Consider the following 23,537-nt stretch of genomic DNA (forward strand, 5'->3'; position numbering starts at 1 on the left):
GGGGGGGGGGGGGGGGGGAGGGGGCGGCGAGATTAATCTCGCCTCCAATTAATAACAAGTGTCTCTCGACCGGTGTTTCGCCACCCACGAAGTAAGGACATAAATAAATCATCGCCGATTGAATTACTTTAGTTCATCCGGGTTACCGCAGCCTCCAGCGGAAATGCCTCTTCGGCAAGCCTTACGACGAGCGGGAGTAAATGGAGTGTTGCACTGTGCAACTGTGTCCGGTGCTTTTTAGAGCTCGAGGTTGCGCTCGAATCCGACGCGAATTAAAAGGCGAGTGCGCGCTGAACGGGCGTGCCTCTCGCGGGTTGTTCTGTGCGATTGCACGCGAAATTGCCGGTCGTTCAAAATAACAGTCATCAATGTTCTCTTTCTGTCGCGCGCGACCGATATTCACCGCGGTCCAAGGCGACGCGCTCTTCTTGCCGCCGCTGCGGCTTGGTGAACATACACACACACACACACACACATATATTCAGAAGCAAGAGATCCTTCCGGTGACGGGACTGGCGTTGTTTATTTGGCGGGGTATCTGATCGCGTCGAATTATCACGGCACGAATTTCCGGCACGATTGACAGATTAGCGATCGATCGCTCGACGTGATCGATAAATCGACGAAAAAGAGGGAGGAGATTGTCTTGTTATCGTTGTATCTTCTCGCTTCTCTCTTCGCTCCCCTTCGCGGAACTAATGCGTGATTAATGAAGCTTGTAATTACGTTTAGACGCCTTATTCAAAATGTATACACACAGAAAAATATCGTTCTATTGTTAAGAAAAGCGATTATTCAGTTGACTTTTCTTTTTTTCGAATAACAGTTATCTTCAAGAGAAAGCATGTTTTCTTAGTAATCTTAAAGGAATATATTCGTCACAAATTCTCTAGATTTTTTCTAGAAAAGCTCATTGTCATGTATTCATAAAAAAAAGAATTTATTCTTTTTACGCGAATATTATAAAATGTTATCGAAGAAAATATTGGTTCGACCATGAATAGTAAGCAAAGATTTGTATGTAAACTAAGGCCAAAATAAATTGTATATGATAGACTAACACACACATATATACACATACACACACAAACTTATGAAATACTCAAAACAGGTAATATTTACTTGAATGCAACATGTATTTTCCTGTGTGTAGTTACAATTTTGAAATGTGAATGAAAGAGACTATTAATCGGCGTCGATTTATTAGGAATCAATACTTCAGTAGGACTTTGGTTCAAGTAATTGTTTTTTGAAGATTAAAATATATATGTGTAATTGAAATAAATTTAATTTTCCACTTATATGTTTGTTTTTTAATAAAATCATAAAATTCCAATTTTGTATTCTGTAGTATTAAAACGAAGCGTCGTAGAAAAAAACATTATTAACGAAATATGTTTGTTTTTATGTCCTCTATTTCCCCTCAAAGTTTGTCGGTCTAATTTTTTTACACTCTATATGTATATGTCGCATCGACAAAAATATTTACACGGCACTCTAGTCGTCGCACAAATCGTCCGTCCGTCCGTACCGATACTTAATCCGCGATGCGTGATTTTAATCAGCGATGACTCGAAAGTAAGTTAAGGCAATGATAGAACGATAACGCCTTCGAGTGACAGCTGACGGGTGGAATTTTATCTCGATTAACATATCTTATCGGAAATCTCGATTGCGGTAATCTGGTCTCAAGTATACTGTAGATAGATTACGCGCTTCTCGTAGAAGTCGCACGCGAAAACAACTGCCCTGCCATGAAAGCTCAGTGCATTTTAATCGCCAGTGACGTCAGATTGCACGAGGAAGCAATAATACGCAGAACGATATCTTTCGCGTTCCTGATTCTAGATCGAATAACGGATGTGGCGATTTACTCATAAAATTGTACGCGCCCATATAACGGAAAAAAGATTTAGTTGACGAAATCAAACTTTTGTCAAAATGGGATCAACTGTTTGGTAATTACAATCAAAAAGCCAAAAATTGTCGCTATTTGCCTTACTTTCTCAATAATATATTTATTTAGTCACTAAGCAAAGCAAAATAGCGGCAATTAAATTTTTTTATTGCAATTACCAAACAGTTGATCCTATTTTAACCAAATTTTGATTTCGATAACCAAATCCTTTTTTTTTCAATATACCCGAGCCAAAATTTTGATCCGTCTTTTGATCCCAATATTCCATATTAACGCCTATATTCTTTTAAATATAAATTATGTTATTTTTTTATAATTATGTTATGTTAATTGATGCTCGAGATGAAAGGATTACTTTGTTTTCTGGAAAATGTTTTACTTAAAGGTGTCGCATTTAACACAATGTCAGGTCAGTGAAAAAGTTTAGTTTGATTTTCAATAAGTAGTAAACGCATACTCACAAAAAAATGTTTATATCAACTTCTTTTGATTCTACTTAATTTGTAACTTTGCCAAGAGATTTTCTTTAGAATCTCTCTTTAGAACAAGTAACATTTTGTGTATTCTCCGCCACTAAAGGTGCTCAGTAGGATTACAATTTCCAAGTGTATTAAACGTATCCAAGTTGAAATTTTGATCTTACTTTTGATCTCAATATTTCATCTAAATGCTTACTTTGATACTCTGAAGTCTCTATCACCTTTCAACAACTTAATCAACAACTTTGTCGTGAAGTTCTCATTAGAACCGATGGCAAAACTGTGACACCTACAAGTGGCATTTTCTGCCATTTAGAAACGCTAAATAAGCTCTCAATTTTCATATGAATTAAAGCTACGCTGATCTCTCGGAGTATACAAATGTTAGAAGATTCAGCTCGAAAGTAGAGCCGAAATTTCAACTCGGATATTTACTTCATCTATTTGCCGAGCTAGTTCCCTAACTTTTCTCGGCTGACTCACGAATTTTGCATCTACGTATTCGCATTAGCTGAAGCTCCGAGAACTTCAGAGCTACGCGAAACTCCCTTCTCGTGGCACCGAGTCGCGCGCGCATGTTCCGAGGGCGTTGGAGTAATCATCGCTCGAAAGTGACTGCGTAATTTCGGCGGTCGACTGATCTCGGATGCGTTGTCGGGGAAGAACGTGAATCACGCTCGGAGATTATCGCGGCCAGGACCCACGGTCGTTTCAGCGGCGCAGGTGCCGGGCATTCCTACGTTCGTTGATTTCCATGCCGACGTGATGTAGCGATGCAGTATTCGAAGAGGGGACTGACCAGAATGTCACGCAGTAGTAGTCGGGCAAATCCCGGAAATCAGAAACGCGACAACCCGAACCCGCTGAGTTTGGCTTCGCTAAAAAAGGAAGCAGAAGACGAATGCGGTTCGTCGCGAATCGACTCTCTTCGCACGAAGCTGCGCGAACGGATTGATCGTTTGAGCAATTATTGTCGATGATCGTTATCCGCGTCGCACGAACCGATAAATATGACAGCCATGTTATTTGTTTTTCTTTCGCGTAGATAGATACGCTACGAATACCTAACATTTTTATTTATCGTACTCGTGCACTCATGACTTCCTGCGACTCTCGAGGAGACAGATAAGCAGGTACGTGTGATAGTGTTCACGCATTTTACCTATCCGAGCTTTCAGCTCGTTAAGCTAGACTATCTCGAACTCGCGGATCTCAATTGAACGACTGTCGGCCGAGCGAGAAATCGGTTATACGCGCCGTCGCAGTAAGGCATCGTCTGGCGATTCCGCGGGATGAAATAATTGCGCGCGACTAAATAAAAATCCCCGACGGCCTTGATCGGTTACGCTTCTTGATGCGCGGCCGATTTCTGGTTTGACAAGTCCGACTGCCTCGAATGCGAGCGAGTGAGCGAGCGAGCGCGAGCGAATGTGCAGGAATTGTGCGGCCTCGAAAACAGCGCGGCGGAAGGACCCGGGACACTTTCGAAACCACATGGACGGGGTTGTTGAGAGGGACGAGAATTGGAGAAGAAAAAAAACCTCTTTAACGAATTTTTCCGTCTGGCGAGTCTCCGCTCACGCGTCTGACATTCGCGAGACGAGACACTATTAGACCGTATTAGCTTCCTCGAAGGAATTGTTGGCCGAGCAAACCGAGAACGCGCAGCGTCAACTTGCTAATTTCGCTTTGAGATTCTTTCCGGCAGTGACAACAGTCATTGGCGATTTTCCGGGTCTGGTGATTCTCTCGAGACACGCAACGGACTTGTGCGAAAGCACATCTCGAAACGGCTATCACGGACGCTCGCCAAGAGGATGCGGAGAATTAGCAGTTCGTATGACCTCTCGAAACTTCGGAGAGATTCTATTTGTTTACCCTACGGTAATCCTAGTCGTACAACAGAAGGCACGTAAAGCCGAGGCGGATTAGCGACCGCTCGCTCGGCCAGGCTGTCTCGCTCTTCCCTCTTGCGAGGAACCAGGGTATGCAGTCGTGTGAGGTGCAGATGGCTACCAGCGAACAGCACGTGGCGGCTGCGTAGGTGGACCGAGAGTTCGACGAAATGTTTTCGGTGTCGTAAATCGCGCCCCAAACGGGACTCGTCTTGCACGGTTAGCTGTTGTTTGACCCGCATGTGGTTCGCACGCACACGTGACGAGCAATCGCCGGACTCAACTGGCTTTTCGGCAAATTTCGATACAATAAGGCTCTCGTTTTCATGGCACGGAAAGACGATCCATGTGCCGTCAGTATGCAATTTAGCGCTCTGTTCACCCTTAAGTAGTCGCGTGATCTTTTACTTTTATTTTTTTCTTATATTTATCTATAATTATATAAACAAAGACACGTTTGAAACATAAAGTAATAATTCTTAAACATCATAAAAGAGATAAAAGTATATATTTAAAAATATTTAATTTCATATTTTTACCGTCAAGATAAACTTATCAATTTGACATGTGTCTAATTTTAGCTATTCTTACTGTTTTTTAATTAATATATGTATTAATTAAATATGTTAATTAATATATATTAATATATATTAATTAATATATGTATTTATATGTATGTGTTCAGGATGTATATACATATGTTGAAAGTTTAAATATTCATGTTTAAAGAGCAAAACAATAAGAATGTTCAGAATCAGGTGCGCGTCCAGGCATTGGGTGGTTTTATCTTAAAGAAACATTCGTTTGTTTGACCTCTAGGCGTATATACACTTATAGGTTAAGCAAAGCAAATATTGCAAGGTTCGCGTATGGATGACATGTTAGATGGCTAAACAGCCATCGAGAAGATACTTTAGAATTCGCGATATGGAGATTTCACTAACGAGAGACGGTTTGAAAATACCGTTCATCTGACGTGCAAAGCAATAGGTCTGTTCTTTTTAGCTGAACTGTTTGAACTGGTGTAGACTGGTGCAATAAGTTAGAGTGAAACAAAATTATTATTTGTTACATTGTTATTAAATATATTTATCACATTCTAATTTATTGTGCATCAGTTCAACTAAAACGAAAAGGCTTATTGTTTCGCACGTCAGATGAACGGTACTTTCAAACCGTCTCTCGTTAGTGAACTCTCTATATCGCGAATTTTAAAGCGTCTTCTCGATGATTGTTTAGCCATCTAGCATATCATCCACACGCAAATCTTGCAATATTTGTTTCGTTTGCACAACAAACGACAAGAATTGAACGATACATTGCCCTTTAGTTTGTTACAACCAAGTTCGTAATTACCCTCGCGTCCACAACTGGGAATCACAAGTCATTGCGGTGCGAGCTGTCGTGGCGTTCGCACGGATCCCAAAGTATTTACGATTCAGAGGAACGGCGAGGTCCGATATTACCGGAGCACGCGGTCACTTAGCCGCCCCCAAGAAAAGTGCCCCTAATTCCCGGGCAAACGCACACCCGCGGGTGGTTCCCATGGTTTTGGGGCGTAGCGAGAACATTCTTTCGGGAGACAGGGACGTTGCACCGGCGAGAGGAAAAAGCGCGCTAGCGAACTGCGCGGCGCAGAAGGAGCGCAGGACAACGCGAGAAGGCGAGAGGAAAGGAGTTTCGGTCGGTCGGAAGCGACGGGGTGGTAAAAGGAGCAAAAATTCGTGAGGTCGAGTCTCCCGAAGAGATCAACGCCGGTAAACGGCCTCCTCGAGACCGGGGAAAGACTCCCGCGGTGGTCAGTGAGTCCCATAAACTCCCGATTCCTGCCGCCCGCCCTCGGCTCCTCCGCATACACACACACATACTTACGAAACAACACACGTGCGAGCGCGCGCTACCACCACTGGTGGGTGGGCAGAGCGGCTGTAAAGCACGACGAAAGAGAGACGAATGAAGAGAGGAGAGCGTGTAGGGTCAGCGCGGCGAGGAGACGGGGCAGAGGGAAGGTACAAGAGAAAGAGACGAAGGAGGGGGGAGAGAAGGAGCGACTGGTACAGAGAAACTGTGAGCTAAACTCTCGGCCGGCTGGCGCCGCTCTGTCGGCCCCCGCCGACTCCCGCCGCCAACAATGCGTGCACCTCGCCTCCTCCTTCCCGCCGTGGCCGCCGACGCCAACGCGCACGCTGCGTCGCCTAACATCGGCTACCAATACCAATGGACGGCGACACCAGCACGATTCAGCGGCGCCAACGCTGCGTCACCCGACGACGGACACCAACGTGGGACACCAACGTCGATCATCAATGTTCCCCGAGCATTGCGAACGTCGAGGCGCGTTGGGGTCGTCACGGTGACCATCGGGAAATTTGGAATCAATAAGAAGCACGATCAAGAATCGTTAAGTCGTTAAAGTCGCGGAGAACGTCGGCCACAAATCATTATCGATGACACGGAACGGCAGCTAGCTAGATAGCTGGCCAGCTAACCAGGCGACTAGTCCCGTCTAGCCGCCAACAACACCGCTACTGTTACGCGTCGCGTAACATCAGCCAACGTCGTCCATCAGGAGCAAACGGGCAATACTGCCGATTCCACCACTACTATAATCGTAGTTCGCGTTCTATCTATCTATCTATCTATCTAGCATCGGCCATCAGTACCAGTGTGGTACGATATACCACTACCATCAACGGGCGCCAACGCCAACGCCGTTCTCTGTCACGGGATCTTTTCCGGCGGTCCCCACCACACATACCGATGCTCTCGCATGCCGTTTTGAGTCGAAGCTCGTTGGTGAGCGCGCGAGCGTTCACGGAAGAGAGAGAAAGAGAAGCGAGTCGTGTGTGCTTGTGGTAGTGATGGCGGTAGTAGTTCAGTAGTACTACTAGTGTTGATGCCGACGGTAGTGTGGTGGTGGTAGATTGGACGGTACTGGTGGCAGCGACGGCGTAGCTGTTGGTGGTGGTAGCGACGGAGGTGGTGGTAGTGTGGCTGGTTGGTGGTAACGGTGGTAGTGGTGGAGTGCGGACCAGTCGAGACTCCCTCGCACACGTAAGGGCATGAAACGGAGTCGCGAGTACACGAGGCGAGTCAGTGCGCTATCGACTGCGATCGGAGGACGACGCGTCGAGCCGAGTCGGGTGTCTGAACTGAACTTTTGCAAAGTCCTTTGCAAACGTTGCCGAGAAGGCGGTGGGATACCGTTGTTGTCCGTGGCGGTGAATGGAGTTTTGGGATTATCTCGAGCGAAACGGATCTCTGTTACACGTGCCCGAGCGGATTTGTGGATCTATCTGTCTGTCTGTCCCGCCAGGGAAACATAAGTGTATTTTGTCATTGAGTGCGTGCCGGTGCGTGAATCGGAGAGGGGAGTGAGCCCGTGGTGGTCCATGAGGGGAAGATGAGCGACCACGTGGTGAAAAGTACGTGCGAGCTTTCAGCCTACGTGACAGGTGAATTTTGGCGTCCGTAACGCGCTCCGTAACGGACTCGGACTCGGATGACAACAAAACGGGAGACTCGGCTAAAGACCGGCGGTTGCTTTGAATCAACACGAGCCACGTCAACGTTTGATGTTCATTCGTCATGTTATATATAATTAGCTCGGTCTCCCGGCGTTCGTCTCCGTAAAGCGCTGAACATGACGTCGAGCTCTGAGCTGTAAGGTGCGCCGAGTTCGTCTCGCAAACTAATAATTTGCATTGATTTGTTCCGATATCGCGAGCGATACGTGTGTTATTTACAATTGGAGAAACAACTTGAGTATTGAAGCTGGTTCAAACGATGTATTAACTCGATTTCTTGCGAGCACAGCTCTACTCGGATGTTACGTCGTTTTCAACGCTTTCATTATAGATAAGACAACTACGTCGAAAGGAACTAATCCAGACTGAATCCCGAATTGTTGACTCGAACTCCCATTTCCATACGAAAAAGTGTCTTTTTTCTCTCTCTCTCTCTTTTTCTCAGTGATACGGAATGCAGACTCATTAGCAGTTTAGGTCGAAATTAACTTCTTATCGCAGCCTGGCAGATTCGTTCCTTTCTATCGATTATAACCGTCACTTAACTTCGCATTTTCTCGTGTCATCATCGTTGTCGTTTTAAAGACCTCAGCGTCGCAAAGTGACACTCCGAGCTGCGAGGATCGTAATCAGCGACTCGAGCCGGCGTGTTCCAAATTCGTTCTGTCGCGATTCCGATTAAACAGCGATATCGCGCGACTGACATCTCGATACACCTCCCACGAGTACACGAAGAGAGAAGTTCCGCGCGACCAGTGGACGCAAAAATCCGTTCGTACCATTCCGTACGTAAGAGGTGCTTCTTCGCGATCCTAATGCATCATAAATCACGTCTGATCGCGTCGGAGCGCGGGCCAATTGATGCGCTCTTCGGCGGAGAATGATAATTATCGTTATCGAGCGGCGCCAGCCGCGCTGCGGAATGAGAGATCGCACGACGACCGGTCGGGATCGCTCGGAGGCGATCGTGATGGACGTATATATAACCGACGTAAGGATTAGGCGAACGGGTAAAACGGAGCGCAAATGAACGTACAAAGCGCGGCGAACGCGCGGGAAGTCTACTGCCCTCATTAGACCCAGATAGACAGATGCGCGCAAATTTGGCAGCAACTTTATATATTACTCGATTTCCAAGGATTGCATCTCTCATGAATGGTTCCTATAATGGCACTCATATTTACGAGTTATTTATGAGTGATGAGGCAGAAATGCGACAGGAATTGTCAAAATTCCCTCGAAACAATGTGTCGTACAAAATCTAATCTGAAAATCTGAGATTGTATTCCTGATCAATGGTTCATATCATATGACACTTATATTTATCATATAGAATGATGAAATGGAGAGGAATTGTCGAAATTCCCTCGAAATAATGCGTCATGCAACATCTAGTATGAAGATCTGAGGTTGCATTCCTGATGAGTGGTTCATATGACATGGCACTCATATGTATCACATCTAGAATGGCGAAATAGAAATGCGAAAAGAATTTCCTCGAAACAATGTGTCATGTAAATGTAATATGAAAGTCTGAGTGCGACTTGCTGTGGATTTGTTGTTGCATAAATGCAATAAAAAATTTACATTATTGTACGATGTTAATTTAGTGATTAATTCAATGCAGTAAATTTGCTTCACGCATAAATATAATTAAAAAACCTGTGAAGTCTGTATGACCGATTGTCTCACGTCGTGATAATCATAAAAGTCTATCTGGGTGCGCTCTTCACGCTCTTCCACTCGCTTGTCCGTCTTGTGTTTCTTGAAATGAAACGTCACGTTCATGACGTTTCATTCTGCATGGCACACGGACAAGCTTAATTGGAGATCAAATTGAAATATTTCACATTAAAAGACGATATTCAGATTTAAGAATATTCAGTATTTTAGTAAAAAAATTTATACTATAAAAAATTTTTTTTAAATACTCTGAAAATTCAAAAATTTGCTGGGAAATCTTCGCTCGAACAAGTTTATCGAGAAATTCGCGGAGTTACGGCCGTGGATTTCTACGAAATCTCCGTCTGCTCACGCGATGTGAGATGTAGTAGTTTATCTACGAACTCAATTGTAAAAAGGTTAGGTCTGATACAGACGTATGGGACGAGAAACCTGCGCGAGGAAGTCGACTCCGTCTCGAATGTGTTTGCGCCATTGATCGTCAAACGCGACGATAGGATCGACACATTCCGCATTATTATTAGACCTACGACGGCCACAGCACCCAACAAAGATCGCATAAGACGATCTTTCATCTCAAAGAATTTTGTTCGAATTTACCAACTTACCTGCTATCTACCGACTCACCTAGCAATCTTACAATCGGGATACAACATGCGGACCATTGTTGTTTACGCATAGTTAGACGCCGACGACACCAATGTCGGGCAAGTCTGGGCATTTTTGCTAGACACGACCTCCGAAGGTGGTATAGCGACTCGGGTCCAAGAGAGAGACGGAGAGAGAGAACGTACGAAAGAGCGAGCGCGAGGCAGAAGGCGGCGGCAGCGGTGACGGTGACGGCGGCGGCGGCGGCGGCGGCTGCGGCTACGACGGCGCCAGCGTGGGTCGCCGGTACACACATATACACACACATACACACACACACACACCCGGCCAAGCATCGACGATATACACACGCACGGAACAGGCGACCCTCTTTGACCGTGCTTGAAATCGGTGCTGAGCAGCTACGCGTAAACAACAATGCTTGGAACGGCGAAAATCGCCACTGCGCAATTTAAACCTTAAACGTCAGCAGGTCCGACTTATAACACGCGGCTTGCCGGACAACAGACGCTATTTGTGAGAATCATCCACCGTTGAGGAACGCGTCCTCCCGATTGGGGAATTATTACCGCGGCAGTGCCGCAATGATAACTCCGTTGGTCGCACAACAGCGCGTATCGCGACGTTGCTCGACGACGGTGAAATCGATAGCCGACGTTTCGCGAGGATTTCAGTTAATGGTTAATTTCATAATTAACAAATGCTCAATATGAATAATCAACTGTCGGTATCGAATACACAAGTTCCGCCTATAATACGCGCGCCGACGTAAAAAAACGCTGATAATTAATATCTCATTGTCGATAACGATCAGAAATTGATAATACTTGCGCGCGCGTCGTGCCAAGCGTGCACTGGTCGTTCGTTCGTGGTTAATACCAGCCGGCTATTTACGACACGGACACACCGCGGTTCTTGACGAATGCAACACTCGTCGAGAGAGCTTGCGACAGCCGTCAATCCGGCCGCGGAGACGAAGCGTTGCGGTACCAACTTCATCCCGCTATCGTAATCGGCCGATTGATTCGACACGAAAGCGTGCAGACAACGAGCGTTTTAATTAGATCGTTCCCTCCGCACACGATAAGTGTAATCGAGTGGCGCGAGACTACCGATCGACGCGGGACCACAGTCGCCGCTACCTCTCCAAGTCCCTACTCGCTCATTTACATATCTCATCCTCGCCCGACCACTTTTACTCTCGAGCCTGTCCGCCAGCGAACGCCAAGCGTCCGTGTTGCGTTCAATCTCGGATGGGCGACGAACGGAACCGACGCGGGAAATCGCAGCGCGCGGGTTTCGCGAAGATCGCGAGCTCGCTCGCACGATTTCGCAGTTCTTATCGCGCTCCGTCGTCTGTATTATCGCACGCAGCAGAACGAGTATTTTTGTCGCGGCTCGCGCGTCATTCTACTTTCGCTACGTCATCGCGAGGCAAAGCGATGCGACACGACGCGCCGCGTCGCATTTCTTTCTCGCCACCGGCGACTCTGTCACACGCGCGCGATCTCGCACCCGAAATAGCCGCGACGTTTACATGCGCGCGTCACCACAAAATAGACAGCCGCGCGAAACATCTTTGAAGTATCCGTAAGAGAGAGAGCGGGAGACGAAGGGTCAACATCCGTTTCCTCGGCCGGAGGAGTCTAATTACGCGAGGATTAACCCCAATAGATTAATGTGCGTAAACTTTACGGCAACTTTAATTATATTAAATCACGAGGTTCAACAACGTCGAGTTCCTTATGGCTGATCAGATTACATTCATATTCATTGCATAGAATGACGAAATGTAAAAATAAAGGATCAAATTTTGCTTGCCGACAATGCGTCATAATAAATGAAAATTATGAAAATGTGACCGTAACCTTTAGTAAATTTGCTGCTGTGTCGATGCGTCAGAAAATTTATTGTATATACGATGTAAATTTAATAATTAATTTAACACACAATATATTTAATTATAAATGTAATTAAAATAACTGTGGAGTTTCCATCATCAATTGTGTCTCACGTCGTGATAATCATGAAAGTCTACCTAACAAGGCTCCTGGCCGTCTCGCCGCGGAATTCTCGATTGACGACGTCAGAGGCGAGAAAGTATAAGATAAAAATTCTTACGAAATACGTCGAAAAAAAGAGATATAATGATACTTGCGATCAATGAACGTAAAAAATAGTCAGAGAACGCTTGACTTTTGCTATAACAATTAATAAATTATTGTAAAATTAACACAACACGAATCTACCTTCTTAATCTACTTTTCCTTATAATTATGTCATAAGGAAAGTTGTATAGATATCGATTGCCAGAACAAAGGGGAAAGTGTTTCAACTACTTTACACATCTGCTCAGTCAATCTGCAAGTGTCATTTTATGGACATATACATATTTTTTCATTTCTGTATATTTTGCAAGAACTTGTGTAGTGTATTTTCTAACTGTTCTGATGTTATAAGTCAAGATGGCCGCGGCGAGGAGTCAAGAATCTTAATGCGACAGCCGAGCCGATACGTAGGGAAAATAGCACCACTACCGTGAACCATTCGGAAACCGATCGGCACACGCTCTCGACATCCCGTGGAGGCAACCCTTCCCCCTTTCTCCGCGAACACAATGCTCGATACAAATTTCGCCGCGCATTTATTGCAGCCTGATATTGACGCCGCCTGAGAGCAGGACAATCGATATACAGCCATTGAGTCGCCGTCAAAAGGTGTCACTGGGCGTAGGGACGTCCGCCACCTACTTGTGCATTACATGATCCCGCACCTGCGCTACCTGCGAAACTTACATCCTGCGATGAACCTGCTAAGGCAACGGAGCGTGTTATCTTTCGACAAACAGCCGCGCGCGTTCCGATCCTCGCGTCTCTTTTCCGGAAACAACGCTCCGTTCAGTTGTCTCACAGTCACGAGCTCGCAATAGCCGCATAAATCTAAATAATTCACGCAATTACACAGTGAGGGTGCCAGGAAACGTTTTCAGGAACGCGACGTGCGTTTTTGACTTACGAGCGATCGTGACATCCCAAATAAACTTTCATGATTATCACGACGCGCGACAACCGATGACGAAAACCTTACAATTCTCTTAATTACACTTATGAAGTATGCTGTATATGTATTGAATTAATTATTAAATTTGCATCACATGGTAACGCAAATATAAATTTTTTGTTGTACTGATGCAACAATAAATTTGCTAAAAGTTACACTGGAACGTTCATGTTACATTTAACATGACATATTGTTTGGGATAAATTTCGATCATTTTTTTCGTATTTATATTTCGTCATTCTATGTGATAAAATCTAATTAGTTATGAGATCTACGTTGTTGAATTTCCAAATTTAATGTACTTAAAATTGCTGCAAAGTTCACGTACATCATTTTATCAGGGGAATTAGAACTGGCCTCTCTTATTAAACTCTTCACGTGACTCGCTGTTTTCCCTGTGACTCGTTGATGTCACTTTTAAGCAGTACCACTTTTTCTCCCTTGCAAGAGTAAAAGGAAAAAATTTTTTTTTACTATTCATGATCTTTATTGTCTGTTAGAAGCGTGTTTATAATTTTCGTTTGTAGCCTCCAATGTTTGTATTTTTCCTTCCGCGGAAATACGGAAAAAATCGTAAAATCATGCACTGTTTGGCTGTTCCTAAAAGGACCCACGAATCACACGGAGAATTGGTACTTTTCTCTCTTTCTTTTAGTTGCTTTGACGGGAAATATATACCATATAAATGTACACCATTCCGGCGACTTCGAGACAGCACACGTGCAATCGACAATGCACGACGAATCGCGATGCACACGACGGCGAGCCACTTGTCCCCGGCGTTCTCGATCGTCGAGCGCGCGTTTGACGCGATTAAAATAAGCGGTTCGCTCGCGCCCAAGGGATTCTTCTGTTCGAAATAATCGCGGACGGGAATTCCTCGCTCGCGCGAGAAGGGAGAAAGAGAGAGAGAATGCCGTGATGTTATGGGAATAACGCTACAATTAAAAAGCGCGCGTGCGTGCGTGCGTTTTTGACGGACGCCGCTTGCTTTTTCGCACGGGGCTTACGAGGAGGAGCACGCATCGTCGAGAGAATACGCGCGGCACGTCGGCTCGTGCACATTATCGCTCGGGATTTTATATTGATTTAAGTACACATGGATAAATACGCGCGAGGTCCCTGAGAGCGCGCGCCGGCACGTGGATCGCTTACATGTGTTTATTACCGGATTGATACGCGCCGTTGCACACGTGCAAAAAGAGAGGCAAATATTGAATGGCTAAATACATTGGTAGTCTCGAAGCTGTATGTTACTGCATGTTCCGAAAGTGCACCGTATATTTTAACTCCGACGCGCGCACTGCAGAGAGAGAGAGAGAGAGAGAGAGAGAAAAAGAGAGGAAAAAATAGCAGCAGTTCGATATCGAGCTAATGATATTTTTCGAATTACAAACAACTACGAATCGAAATTGAATTTAATTTTCGGAAACCATATATTTAATTGTTGCGATTAAATTCACTGAATTTTTAGCGGAGCGAGCCGTGCGAACTGATAACACGAAAGCTTTGCTCGGTTTCGCGAATCAACTGAATTTTAATTATTAATACATATTCAACGTTAAAAATGAAAAAAAGACTCAAGCAAACTAGCGGAATCTAGGGGCTAAAAAGTGGAGTTTTCTCTCTTTCTCTTTTTTTTGCACGTCGCTCCTGTTGGAGCTTTCTGTACGCGCGACAATCTTGGCGTATAATTCGCGAGTTGTAAATGACTAAGAAAATGAACGTTTAAGCAAGAATTGGAGTCGACAAATATTTGCGACGTCGGAAACGCGATAAGCAATCCGAAAGCTATTTTGATCGTTGTGCGGGGCACGTAAGGCCGGCAGAGAATGTCATCAGACAAGTTCATTGAAGTTGAATAACTTAGAAAGCGCAGTTCGATGTCGTAAGGACTTTTTGCAGTTGATTCTTTATCGTTTCGTGTCGAGAGAATTGTTCGGAGGCGCACACATGCGCGCAGATAAGCGGCTTGTGTTAAGCATAATAACGCGGATTAAATATAACACTTAATTAAACATATCTCGTTACCACGTGCTGGTCTTGCCGCAAATTATACGGGTATTAATTAAACTTAATGTGCGGAGAGAAACTTTAACAATGAAATATATCTGGCCGCGTGTATCTCGCGCGAGCGCAGCGTCGTCGTGAAAATTTTACCAGTCGTCCCTATCGTCGAAATTATTAATGATCGTATAATAACTCTAGCATGCCCGAGAATCCCATACTTTGAAGTTCGATATCGGCGTTGCGGGTCGAGGCGTGCTGGCAAAGGTCAAGACACAAGGTCAACGAGAGAGAAAGAGAATTCTTTCATCGTACATGCCCGATCGATATCTCTCTTTGATGCTGTCAGTGCTCGCGCACTCGGCTGTTGACGCCACGAGAGGCCTCCGGCTGTTTATCGTTACCTTAAAAAGTGAGCACTCGGAGAATGCGAGACGCGGAATGATCCAATAAACGACGAACACGCCGAATATCACCAAGCGTTGAGGCACGTCGGGACAATTGGAGTCGCGCGAGTCAAGCGAGTTCCTCGTTCGTCATTATTCCCAGCGTGACCTACGACCCGGTACGCGACTAGTGCGTACGCATCCGTTCAAGTGAGACGGTAGAAAGAAGAAAAACAAGCGAAGGAGGAAGTGAACGAGCGAGCGAGTGGGAAAGTCACTCGAAGTACGCGTCATCCGCGTAGGTCATGTGCGCAAAAGGACGTCGCAAACAGATTACGCATTCGGCTTGTTTAGCATTATGTTTACGCCAGGCCGCCCAACATTGCCGACCAGACCTCGCCGATAGAGAAACAGTCATGTGCGTCATACGACGCGCGAAGCGAAGGCGGAGGCGGCGGCGGAAGCGAAAGAGGCGCGAGAGGGACGGACTCGCGGATCGTAGAGCCGTGCAAACGGCGAAGCGACTCGATGCATCGAGTCACGCTCGCTCTCACGACCATCTGGCTAGCGCCATCGCGCCTCCTTCTCTTCTGGTCCCTCTTCTGGCCGCCTCCGACTCGCCTCGCGAAGTACCCCGCGCCTAGCCGTCCTCGCTTTCTCTTATCGCGCGAACATTGTCGAGGACGCGTCGCAACAAGTTCGCGCTGATCGACAATTGCGATTTTCCGCCTGACGACCGGACGTCTTTTCCCTCCTTGCTTCCTCGGATCCGCGACGATTCTAGCCCTCCATCGACTTCCCTATTTTTCGCCACGTACATTACGAGAAGAGAACACTCGAAAATTCATTCGTGGAATACAAATTCGATTAGCAGAGATAAAGTTGATTTCACAGAAATACAACTTTATTTCACGGAAATCAACTTTGTATTCCGTAGTTAAATTTTCAAGCGTTTTTCCTCAGTGCGGTTTGCTTCGAGAGCAATATACCACTTTCCTCTCTATACACGAGAGAGAAAACATTGAAGCAAAAATTGTTCTCATTACTTCAGCTAGCCAGACAACGCAAGTTTCGTCAGAAGTAGCGAAATCCGAAGGAGATACAACGTATATGATACCATTTTATAAATATTTATTCCTCCTAATCGCGCCTCCCCGAAATAAGTGAGATAAGAACGGTAATCTCCGTGGGAGACAGAAAGAAAGAAAGAGAAAGAGAGAAATGTGCGAGAGACCGGAAGCACGAAGAGACACCGAGAAGAAAGAAGAGAAGCGAGAAGCCGCGCGCGTCACGACGAAGAGAGCTATCCCTCGCCGTGCTATTATATTCCACTCTCGTGTGGCGGCGCGTCGCATTTCCGCCGGGGGCTTTCCGCGAAGCGAACGGCGAGCCCGCGGAACAGAGAAGGAAAGGAAAGGGGAGTAAAGGGGGAAGAAAAAAAGAACGAGACTCGCCGATAAATCTCGCCGACGCGACGCCGCGCCACGTCGTGGATGCGCGCCGTTTCCTGTCCCGATCCTCTGCGCGAGAGCCGCGGCATTTATCGCCGCTGCCAATATACCATCGCTTCCGACGAACGAATCGGTCGCGTTTCTTCGTCTTACGACATAAATAAATCGCGGGCGCGCTCGTCCATCGTCGTCGGCCTCGTCGTGCTCTCGGCCGATCTTCGATCGGGATAATGAGACGCCATTAATACTTTCGCGGTTTCGATCTCACACTGAGAGAGATTGCCCGATAAAAAATTAACAAACGGATATTTCCGATCAAATTCCGATCAATTTTTATATTCGATCAAGACATCCGATTGAATTTTATCGAATATTTCTGATCATAAAGGCATTTCGTCAGATAAATCGGTAAGAAATTATGAACCGATGTTTTCTGATCGGGTAAACAAAAATTCATCGGTATTTTGATCGGAAACATCCATTTGTTAATTTCTTATCAGTGCAGTGGATAATTTCTCTCAGTGCACAGACCGTTGCTCACGACGTGAGCGGAATAACGTTTCTCGCACGGGAGAAGAAGTTTTGGCCGGATCAACCAATTTCTGGTGAAGTATGAACGAATCGGAGGATTCCAGTCGACATTACCAGAATTCGAGCCAACCAGAAATCTCCTGTGGTAACTTGAACAGAATTCTGATAATTTCAAGCAGAATTTTTGGTTCATTCATATTTTATCAGAAAGGATTCAACCATTTTTTCCGCGCGCGGAAATATTGGAAGTGTCAAGTATCAAATTGCATCTGTCGGATACTTCGTCTACCGGAGGGTCGATCGGACCGCAAGTCGATCGATGAGGAATCGTTCGCGGAGAAAGTACCTCCGAGAGCTTCGCAGGAATGTCGCCGCAGAATTTGTCTCGAAAACCGCACCGTGTTGCGAGACGCGATTGCACTCGCCGTCGGGAATATTTGACCGTTTCTCGTCGATTATATCCAAACATTATAATTCCGCGACTGCGACGACGTCTCCTCTCCAAGCTGTCTTATTGCGAGTCGGTCGCGTCGCTCAAAGGCGTCGGCTATTTTCGCGACGCGGCCGCGACGAATCGGCACGAGAGTGTCGGCGAGAGCCCCTTGTCTCGCAAAAGAAGAAGAGAAGGAAGAAAAAGAAAACAGGGAGAGAGGGAGGAAGAGGAGGATGAAGGAGAGAATAATCAGACGGTTAATTCGACCGGCGCACACTCTCGCGCCCACACGCGGTCTTAAATCAACGCACGGCTCGCATAATTCTCCCAATAACGTTCGAGCCTTCGCGGCTCGGCGAGAGCGCCTTTACGGTAAACGCCCACGAGACTTCGGCTGGCCGGGCGCGCGTTGACACGCGTGAAACGGTAATCGCCGAGAGCGCGGAGAGACCGCTCGTTAGGCAATCGTTAAGTGCGCGGTATCGGCGTCATTAGGCATTCGTATCGGCCGATCTAAGTCATCGCTGGGCCGATCGAACCTCTCGTATTACGTCGCCATTACGGCGCGTAACAGGTGATTACCGGGCCCCGGCGTCGGCGCCGGATGCAATTGACGTCGCAATTACACGCGCTACACAACCGGCACACGGCCCGGTGTCTTATAATATACGGCGAGAGGCGGTCCGCGCGCGCACAACCGACGAGTATCGGACAGCGCGCGAGACGGAAATCGTTGGCGAGTGATCGACGATCGAGGCAACCTTCGACCTCATTCTCCTCATTTAGCTCGGAGATCCACTTTGCTCGGCCGACCTGACGATGAGGAAAGAGAAAGTGAGAAGCGAAAAATTGCGAGACACAACCCCCCGATGGGAATTCGCGTCAACCCTTCCCGTTGTGCACTTTTTTACTTCACTTTAGGCGCCTGGTCTACCACTGTGTGGATGTATATTTTGCCGAGATGTGCATTTCTTTCGAAAATGTGCACAATATCCCTCTGCGTACAATGTTCGGTCTGTGAGACCACCAACTTTCGTAAAGGCTCCAGGAAGATTTTAAAAATTTGTTTGCGAGTTTTTATTTTATTGCGCTACTATCTCTTAGTTGAGATTTTCCTGGAAAGATATCTGGAAAAACATGCGCTTAAAAATATTGATCTTCAACAAAGTTATGGTAATTCAAAGTTGCCTGGGTCTGACCCAAATTGTGCTATATATCCCAAAAAATATGATTACATACAGAGAGAATAAACAATGCACTATATATCTTTGACTACACGCAGAAAAATATAAATTGGCTTCAAGTGAATGTTACTCGATTCAAATATTTTATAAGTTTATATATTCGCATAAATTTACAAGTTCACATCATAAACATTAAATATTCAAAGTTTAATTTGAAATACATCCTGAATATTAACATAAATTTCGCACTTTAACGAAAAATATTAATTACAATTATTTTGATAATAATTGAATTAATTTTTTATAATTAATTTAATTTTTAAAAATATGAAAATATTACTGCAAAAAATATCAAAGTAATAAAATAGAAGTAATCGATTTTTCTAGTAGCGGAATAATACTTTTCTGTGTATAGTGTCATTATAGCTTTTAAAATATACGTGTGGACTACATTAATCCAATGAAGGGTTAACAAATACGTGCGCAGCTTTCGGACCTCGCTCACCCTGAGACTGACTCGTCGATCACGTGACTCTTCTTTCTTCAAGAATCTTTCGTAATCCCGGGTCATAGATCACACTCAAACGTCGATTATCGGCCGCTGCGATTCTCGTCGCATACCACTTCACACGCGCGCGAAAGAGGAAGAAGCGGCGAGTCCGCTTCTCCTTCGCGGCGACGGCGATTCGAATCACGATCGCACCTTCGAAAGTCGTCGCGTGGCTGATCAGATTTCGTTTGCGAGAGGAGGAGAGAAAGAGAGAATAAGAGAGAAAGAAACGTTCTATACTTAGCCACTTGAGTTCTATACAAAGCTCTCGGAAGCTGTTGGAAGTTTCCCGACACGTCCCACGTGTTCTCGCCTTTGCCTCTCCCCTTCGACGCTCCACGTGGGAGGCTCTCCCTTAACGCGGTCTCTTCTCCCGCAGCCGCGGGAAAGAAACTGGATTTTCCTACGCGCTTCTACTTTCACGTTATCTTACGTTTACCCAAAAGCCCTCATCATTGTAAATAATGAGAAGCCGCGAGAAATCCCTTTCCACTCGGTCCACATAAAATATCTCAATTCTCTTGAAGCGTCTCGGATCTCTCTGTTAAGTTGATCAAACAATTACTTTTCTCTCCCCTTCTCGTAGACATCCAATGTTTTCGCTTCTAATTAATAATACTTTATCCTAGCTTTCTTAATAATTTTCTATTCTTGAGAATTTTCTCGACCAATATCATTGGTCATGAATGGACAAAGATTAATTAATGAAAGATTCAGTTAATTCGTGTGAAATCAATTACACGCTAATATATGATAATTTCGGAAGGCGAACACAACTGCACGTCGACGGACACGTAATGTTTCCAAATAAAAATCCACCATTTACCGCGAAGAAGCGCTCACATGAGGGAGGGTGCGCATCTGCTGACGGAAGGATAGCGGAAAGTTGCGTATGAGCCGTTGGATCCTCTCTCATTCTCTCTCTCTCTCTCTCTCTTTTTCGCACGCACGCGAGAGTTTGCACAGATGTCCCTGGTTATTCTGGTATGTTTGAACAATTGCCGAGCGAGACGGCGGAGGTGACTCCCCGCGATATTCGCGATTATATCCGCTTCAGAGCGGCACGTGAACGAACGCGGCTTCACGTGATGAGCAGAAACGCGCTGCTGGCTGTGCGTTAAATTACGCGCGGGCCGACTCGCGTCGCCCCGTGTGTATTCGTGCGCTCCCCCGGCGGAATATTATTATTTAATTACCCGGCCGCAAAATTTGCAAGTCGCCTTGGCTTTTCGCAGTCGGCCGTGCTCACGGCGTGCCCATGCGCGCGCGGTTATCTAAACTTCTGCAATCTGATTTAAATTTCGCAAGAACGCGGCGTGACGCGTCGCGTCGCGTCGCGTCGCGTCGCGCTTCGCTTCCTTCCCACATTTTCGCGCATTAACGTTAAACCAACCGAACGCTCCCGTACAGATCTAGGTTAGTGCGCGCTCGCAAAACAGAATGTTGTTCGGATTTTCCACTCAATGACGCACTAGGAAAAATATGATCTTATTCTTAGCGGATATCCTCTTTTCTACACATATTCTCAAGAAGATTCTTCGAAAAGAAAAGAAAGAATACTCCGAAGAAAGAACTCTTGTTGCAAAATGTTGTTTCCCATATCTTTGTATTCTCTGATCAAAAACTCTCACCGAAAGGGTATTCCTCTTTTATTGAGCTGTTAAAATCGAAAATCTACAAGACATCATTCTAACTTTTTTATGAGAATCAAGAAGAATGTGTTTCCTTGAAGCAGAATACCAAAAGAGATTTCTATTAAGAACAATATTTACCGTACCGTAGATAAAAGAACAATATTTACCATACCGTAGATAAAAGTAGAATAAAATTCATCTCGAATTTTTAAGATATCGCGCGTAGATTATTTTAAAAAATATATAAAAGGGCTAATTTGAGTTCAAGCACAGATGTAATAGTGCTATTATATCATATAGATAAAGTCTTTCTTATGTTAGGAAATAGAGAAATCCTTTCTTGAATATAACATAAATCATCAAACGTTTCGGCTCAATCGTGAACCCTCTTCAGTGATAATTACAATAAAATAAAATTACTCAAGGATTGTACAGAAAGTATTACAAAATGATGGTATCGTGACTCGGGCGAAACAAACAGATCTCAATGTTTTTCTTGACATTACAATCGACAAAAACGTTAAGAGAACAGTGATTTTACAGTAGATAATTTGATCCAAAAATTATGATGTGAATGTCATAACTCTAAACATTAAAAAACCAAAAAAAAAAAAAAACAAAAATAAGTAAGAATTGTAATATTAATATATAAAAATAAATATTTAAATTATAAATTACCTCAAATAAAAGTAAGCTACTATAGAAATGTGAAACGTTCCTGTCGACGCCAATATCACCAAGTCAGAGCAATACGAATAATAACAAATTTAGATACATTAGCATAAGATATCGAAGCGGTAAACACGTGGAAGAGAAGGAAAACAAAAATAGGAGACTATCATAATAAGCTGCAGTAGCTATCGCCCAGATACTCTGTGCCCTTCTGTGAATTCAACCCATGCCTTTTGAATTTAATGTAAATCATCTCTGCAATCACTGTTCTCTTAACGTTTTTGTCGATTGTAATGTCAAGAAGAACATTGAGATCTGTTTGTTTCGCCCGAGTCACGATACCATTTGTAATACTTTCTGTACAATCCTTGAGTAATTTTATTTTATTGTAATTATCATTGAAGAGGGTTCACGATTGAGCCGAAACGTTTGATGATTTATGTTATATTCAATAAAGGATTTCTCTATTTCCTAACATAAGGAAGGCTTTATCTATATGATATAATAGCACTATTACATCTGTGCTGAACTCAAATTAGCTCTTTTATATATTTTTTAAATTTAATTTTTTTGAGTTCTTTGTTCGGTTTTTTAAAGTAGATTATTTTCCTATTGGTTTCAAAAGAATAGGCCAAGAGAATATAAGAGAATATCCTCTAAGAATAAGATATCTTTTTAAACGGGTATTGAAATTGCGCGATAACGACGTGTGTGACGACGTAGACTCCTTCTGATAAGATTGCTCACGCGCTCTAATTCGAATTCGCGACGCACTTCCTTCATTCAGCCGGTCGCTGCTGCTTCGACTATCGACCGCGCTTTTAATGCATATGCGACGTATGAATGACATGAATTGGCGTCTCAGCTAATACGACGCGTTCTCCGATCGCGCGACCTCTTTCGTTCGCGTTTTTTTCGCCCGGCTGATATTTATGAATCGACCGATGATCGAGCATGTGTCCGGCGCCTGTTGATAACCCCGGAGACCTTCTCCCGACAGCGCGTCACGATAATTTCCTCCTCACACGCGCTCGCAGCGTTTTATTTTCACGCGCGCGCTCGTGATAAGAAGATTACGAGACGATACCGCCATGAAGCTCTCTTCACGTGTGTATGTGTCTTTGTGAATGCATGACCTTTATATCCTTTATTATTGATAATGCATTTGACCTTTATATCCTTTATTGTTGATATTGCGATAGGCAGGCAGAAAAAATGTTGCGGTAACGCGCGATGATTTTGCGAGAGTCGATGTGCCCGAAATATCCGGTATTGAAATCGCGACGGGTAAACATTCGCGGGATTACGAGGAAGAGGCACCGCTTCTTCGTTCGTTAAACAATAATAACTATCGTCATCGTCGGTGGCGGCGGCAGATGGCCGCTATCGAGAGTGCGGCCTTGTTATCGGCGCGATAACGCCTCTAAACACGCGACGAGCACCGACGATGCCAGGTGGCCTGGAGTATTATCTTACGCGAACAGTTCCGCCTCGCCCATTCCCCTACTCCCCCCCCCC

At 44.9% G+C, this 23,537-nt stretch overlaps 1 protein-coding gene and 1 long non-coding RNA gene across 3 annotated transcripts in view; one reads left to right on the top strand and one right to left on the bottom strand.

Moving 5' to 3' along the window:
* The window catches only part of LOC116842148, a 97,798-nt gene that overhangs the window by 51,972 nt on the left and 22,289 nt on the right, over positions 1 to 23,537 (bottom strand). The gene's annotated exons all lie outside the window — the stretch shown is intronic.
* Positions 7,045 to 23,537, top strand: part of LOC116842146 (mucin-5AC) — a 23,935-nt gene continuing 7,442 nt past the window's right edge. Inside the window, exon 1 of one of the 2 annotated variants that reach the window (XM_032810915.1) lies at positions 7,045 to 7,717. In XM_032810915.1, the coding sequence (XP_032666806.1) occupies positions 7,696 to 7,717 (22 nt within the window). In that variant the 5' untranslated portion in view covers positions 7,045 to 7,695. Of the gene's footprint in view, positions 7,748 to 23,537 lie in introns of both variants that reach the window. The other variant, XM_032810914.1, reaches the window with a different exon arrangement.

Source organism: Odontomachus brunneus, unplaced genomic scaffold (genome assembly GCF_010583005.1).
Source record: "Odontomachus brunneus isolate Ranch 3 - 2012 unplaced genomic scaffold, Obru_v1 Obru_scaffold_021, whole genome shotgun sequence".
Taxonomy (NCBI): Eukaryota; Metazoa; Arthropoda; class Insecta; order Hymenoptera; family Formicidae; genus Odontomachus; species Odontomachus brunneus.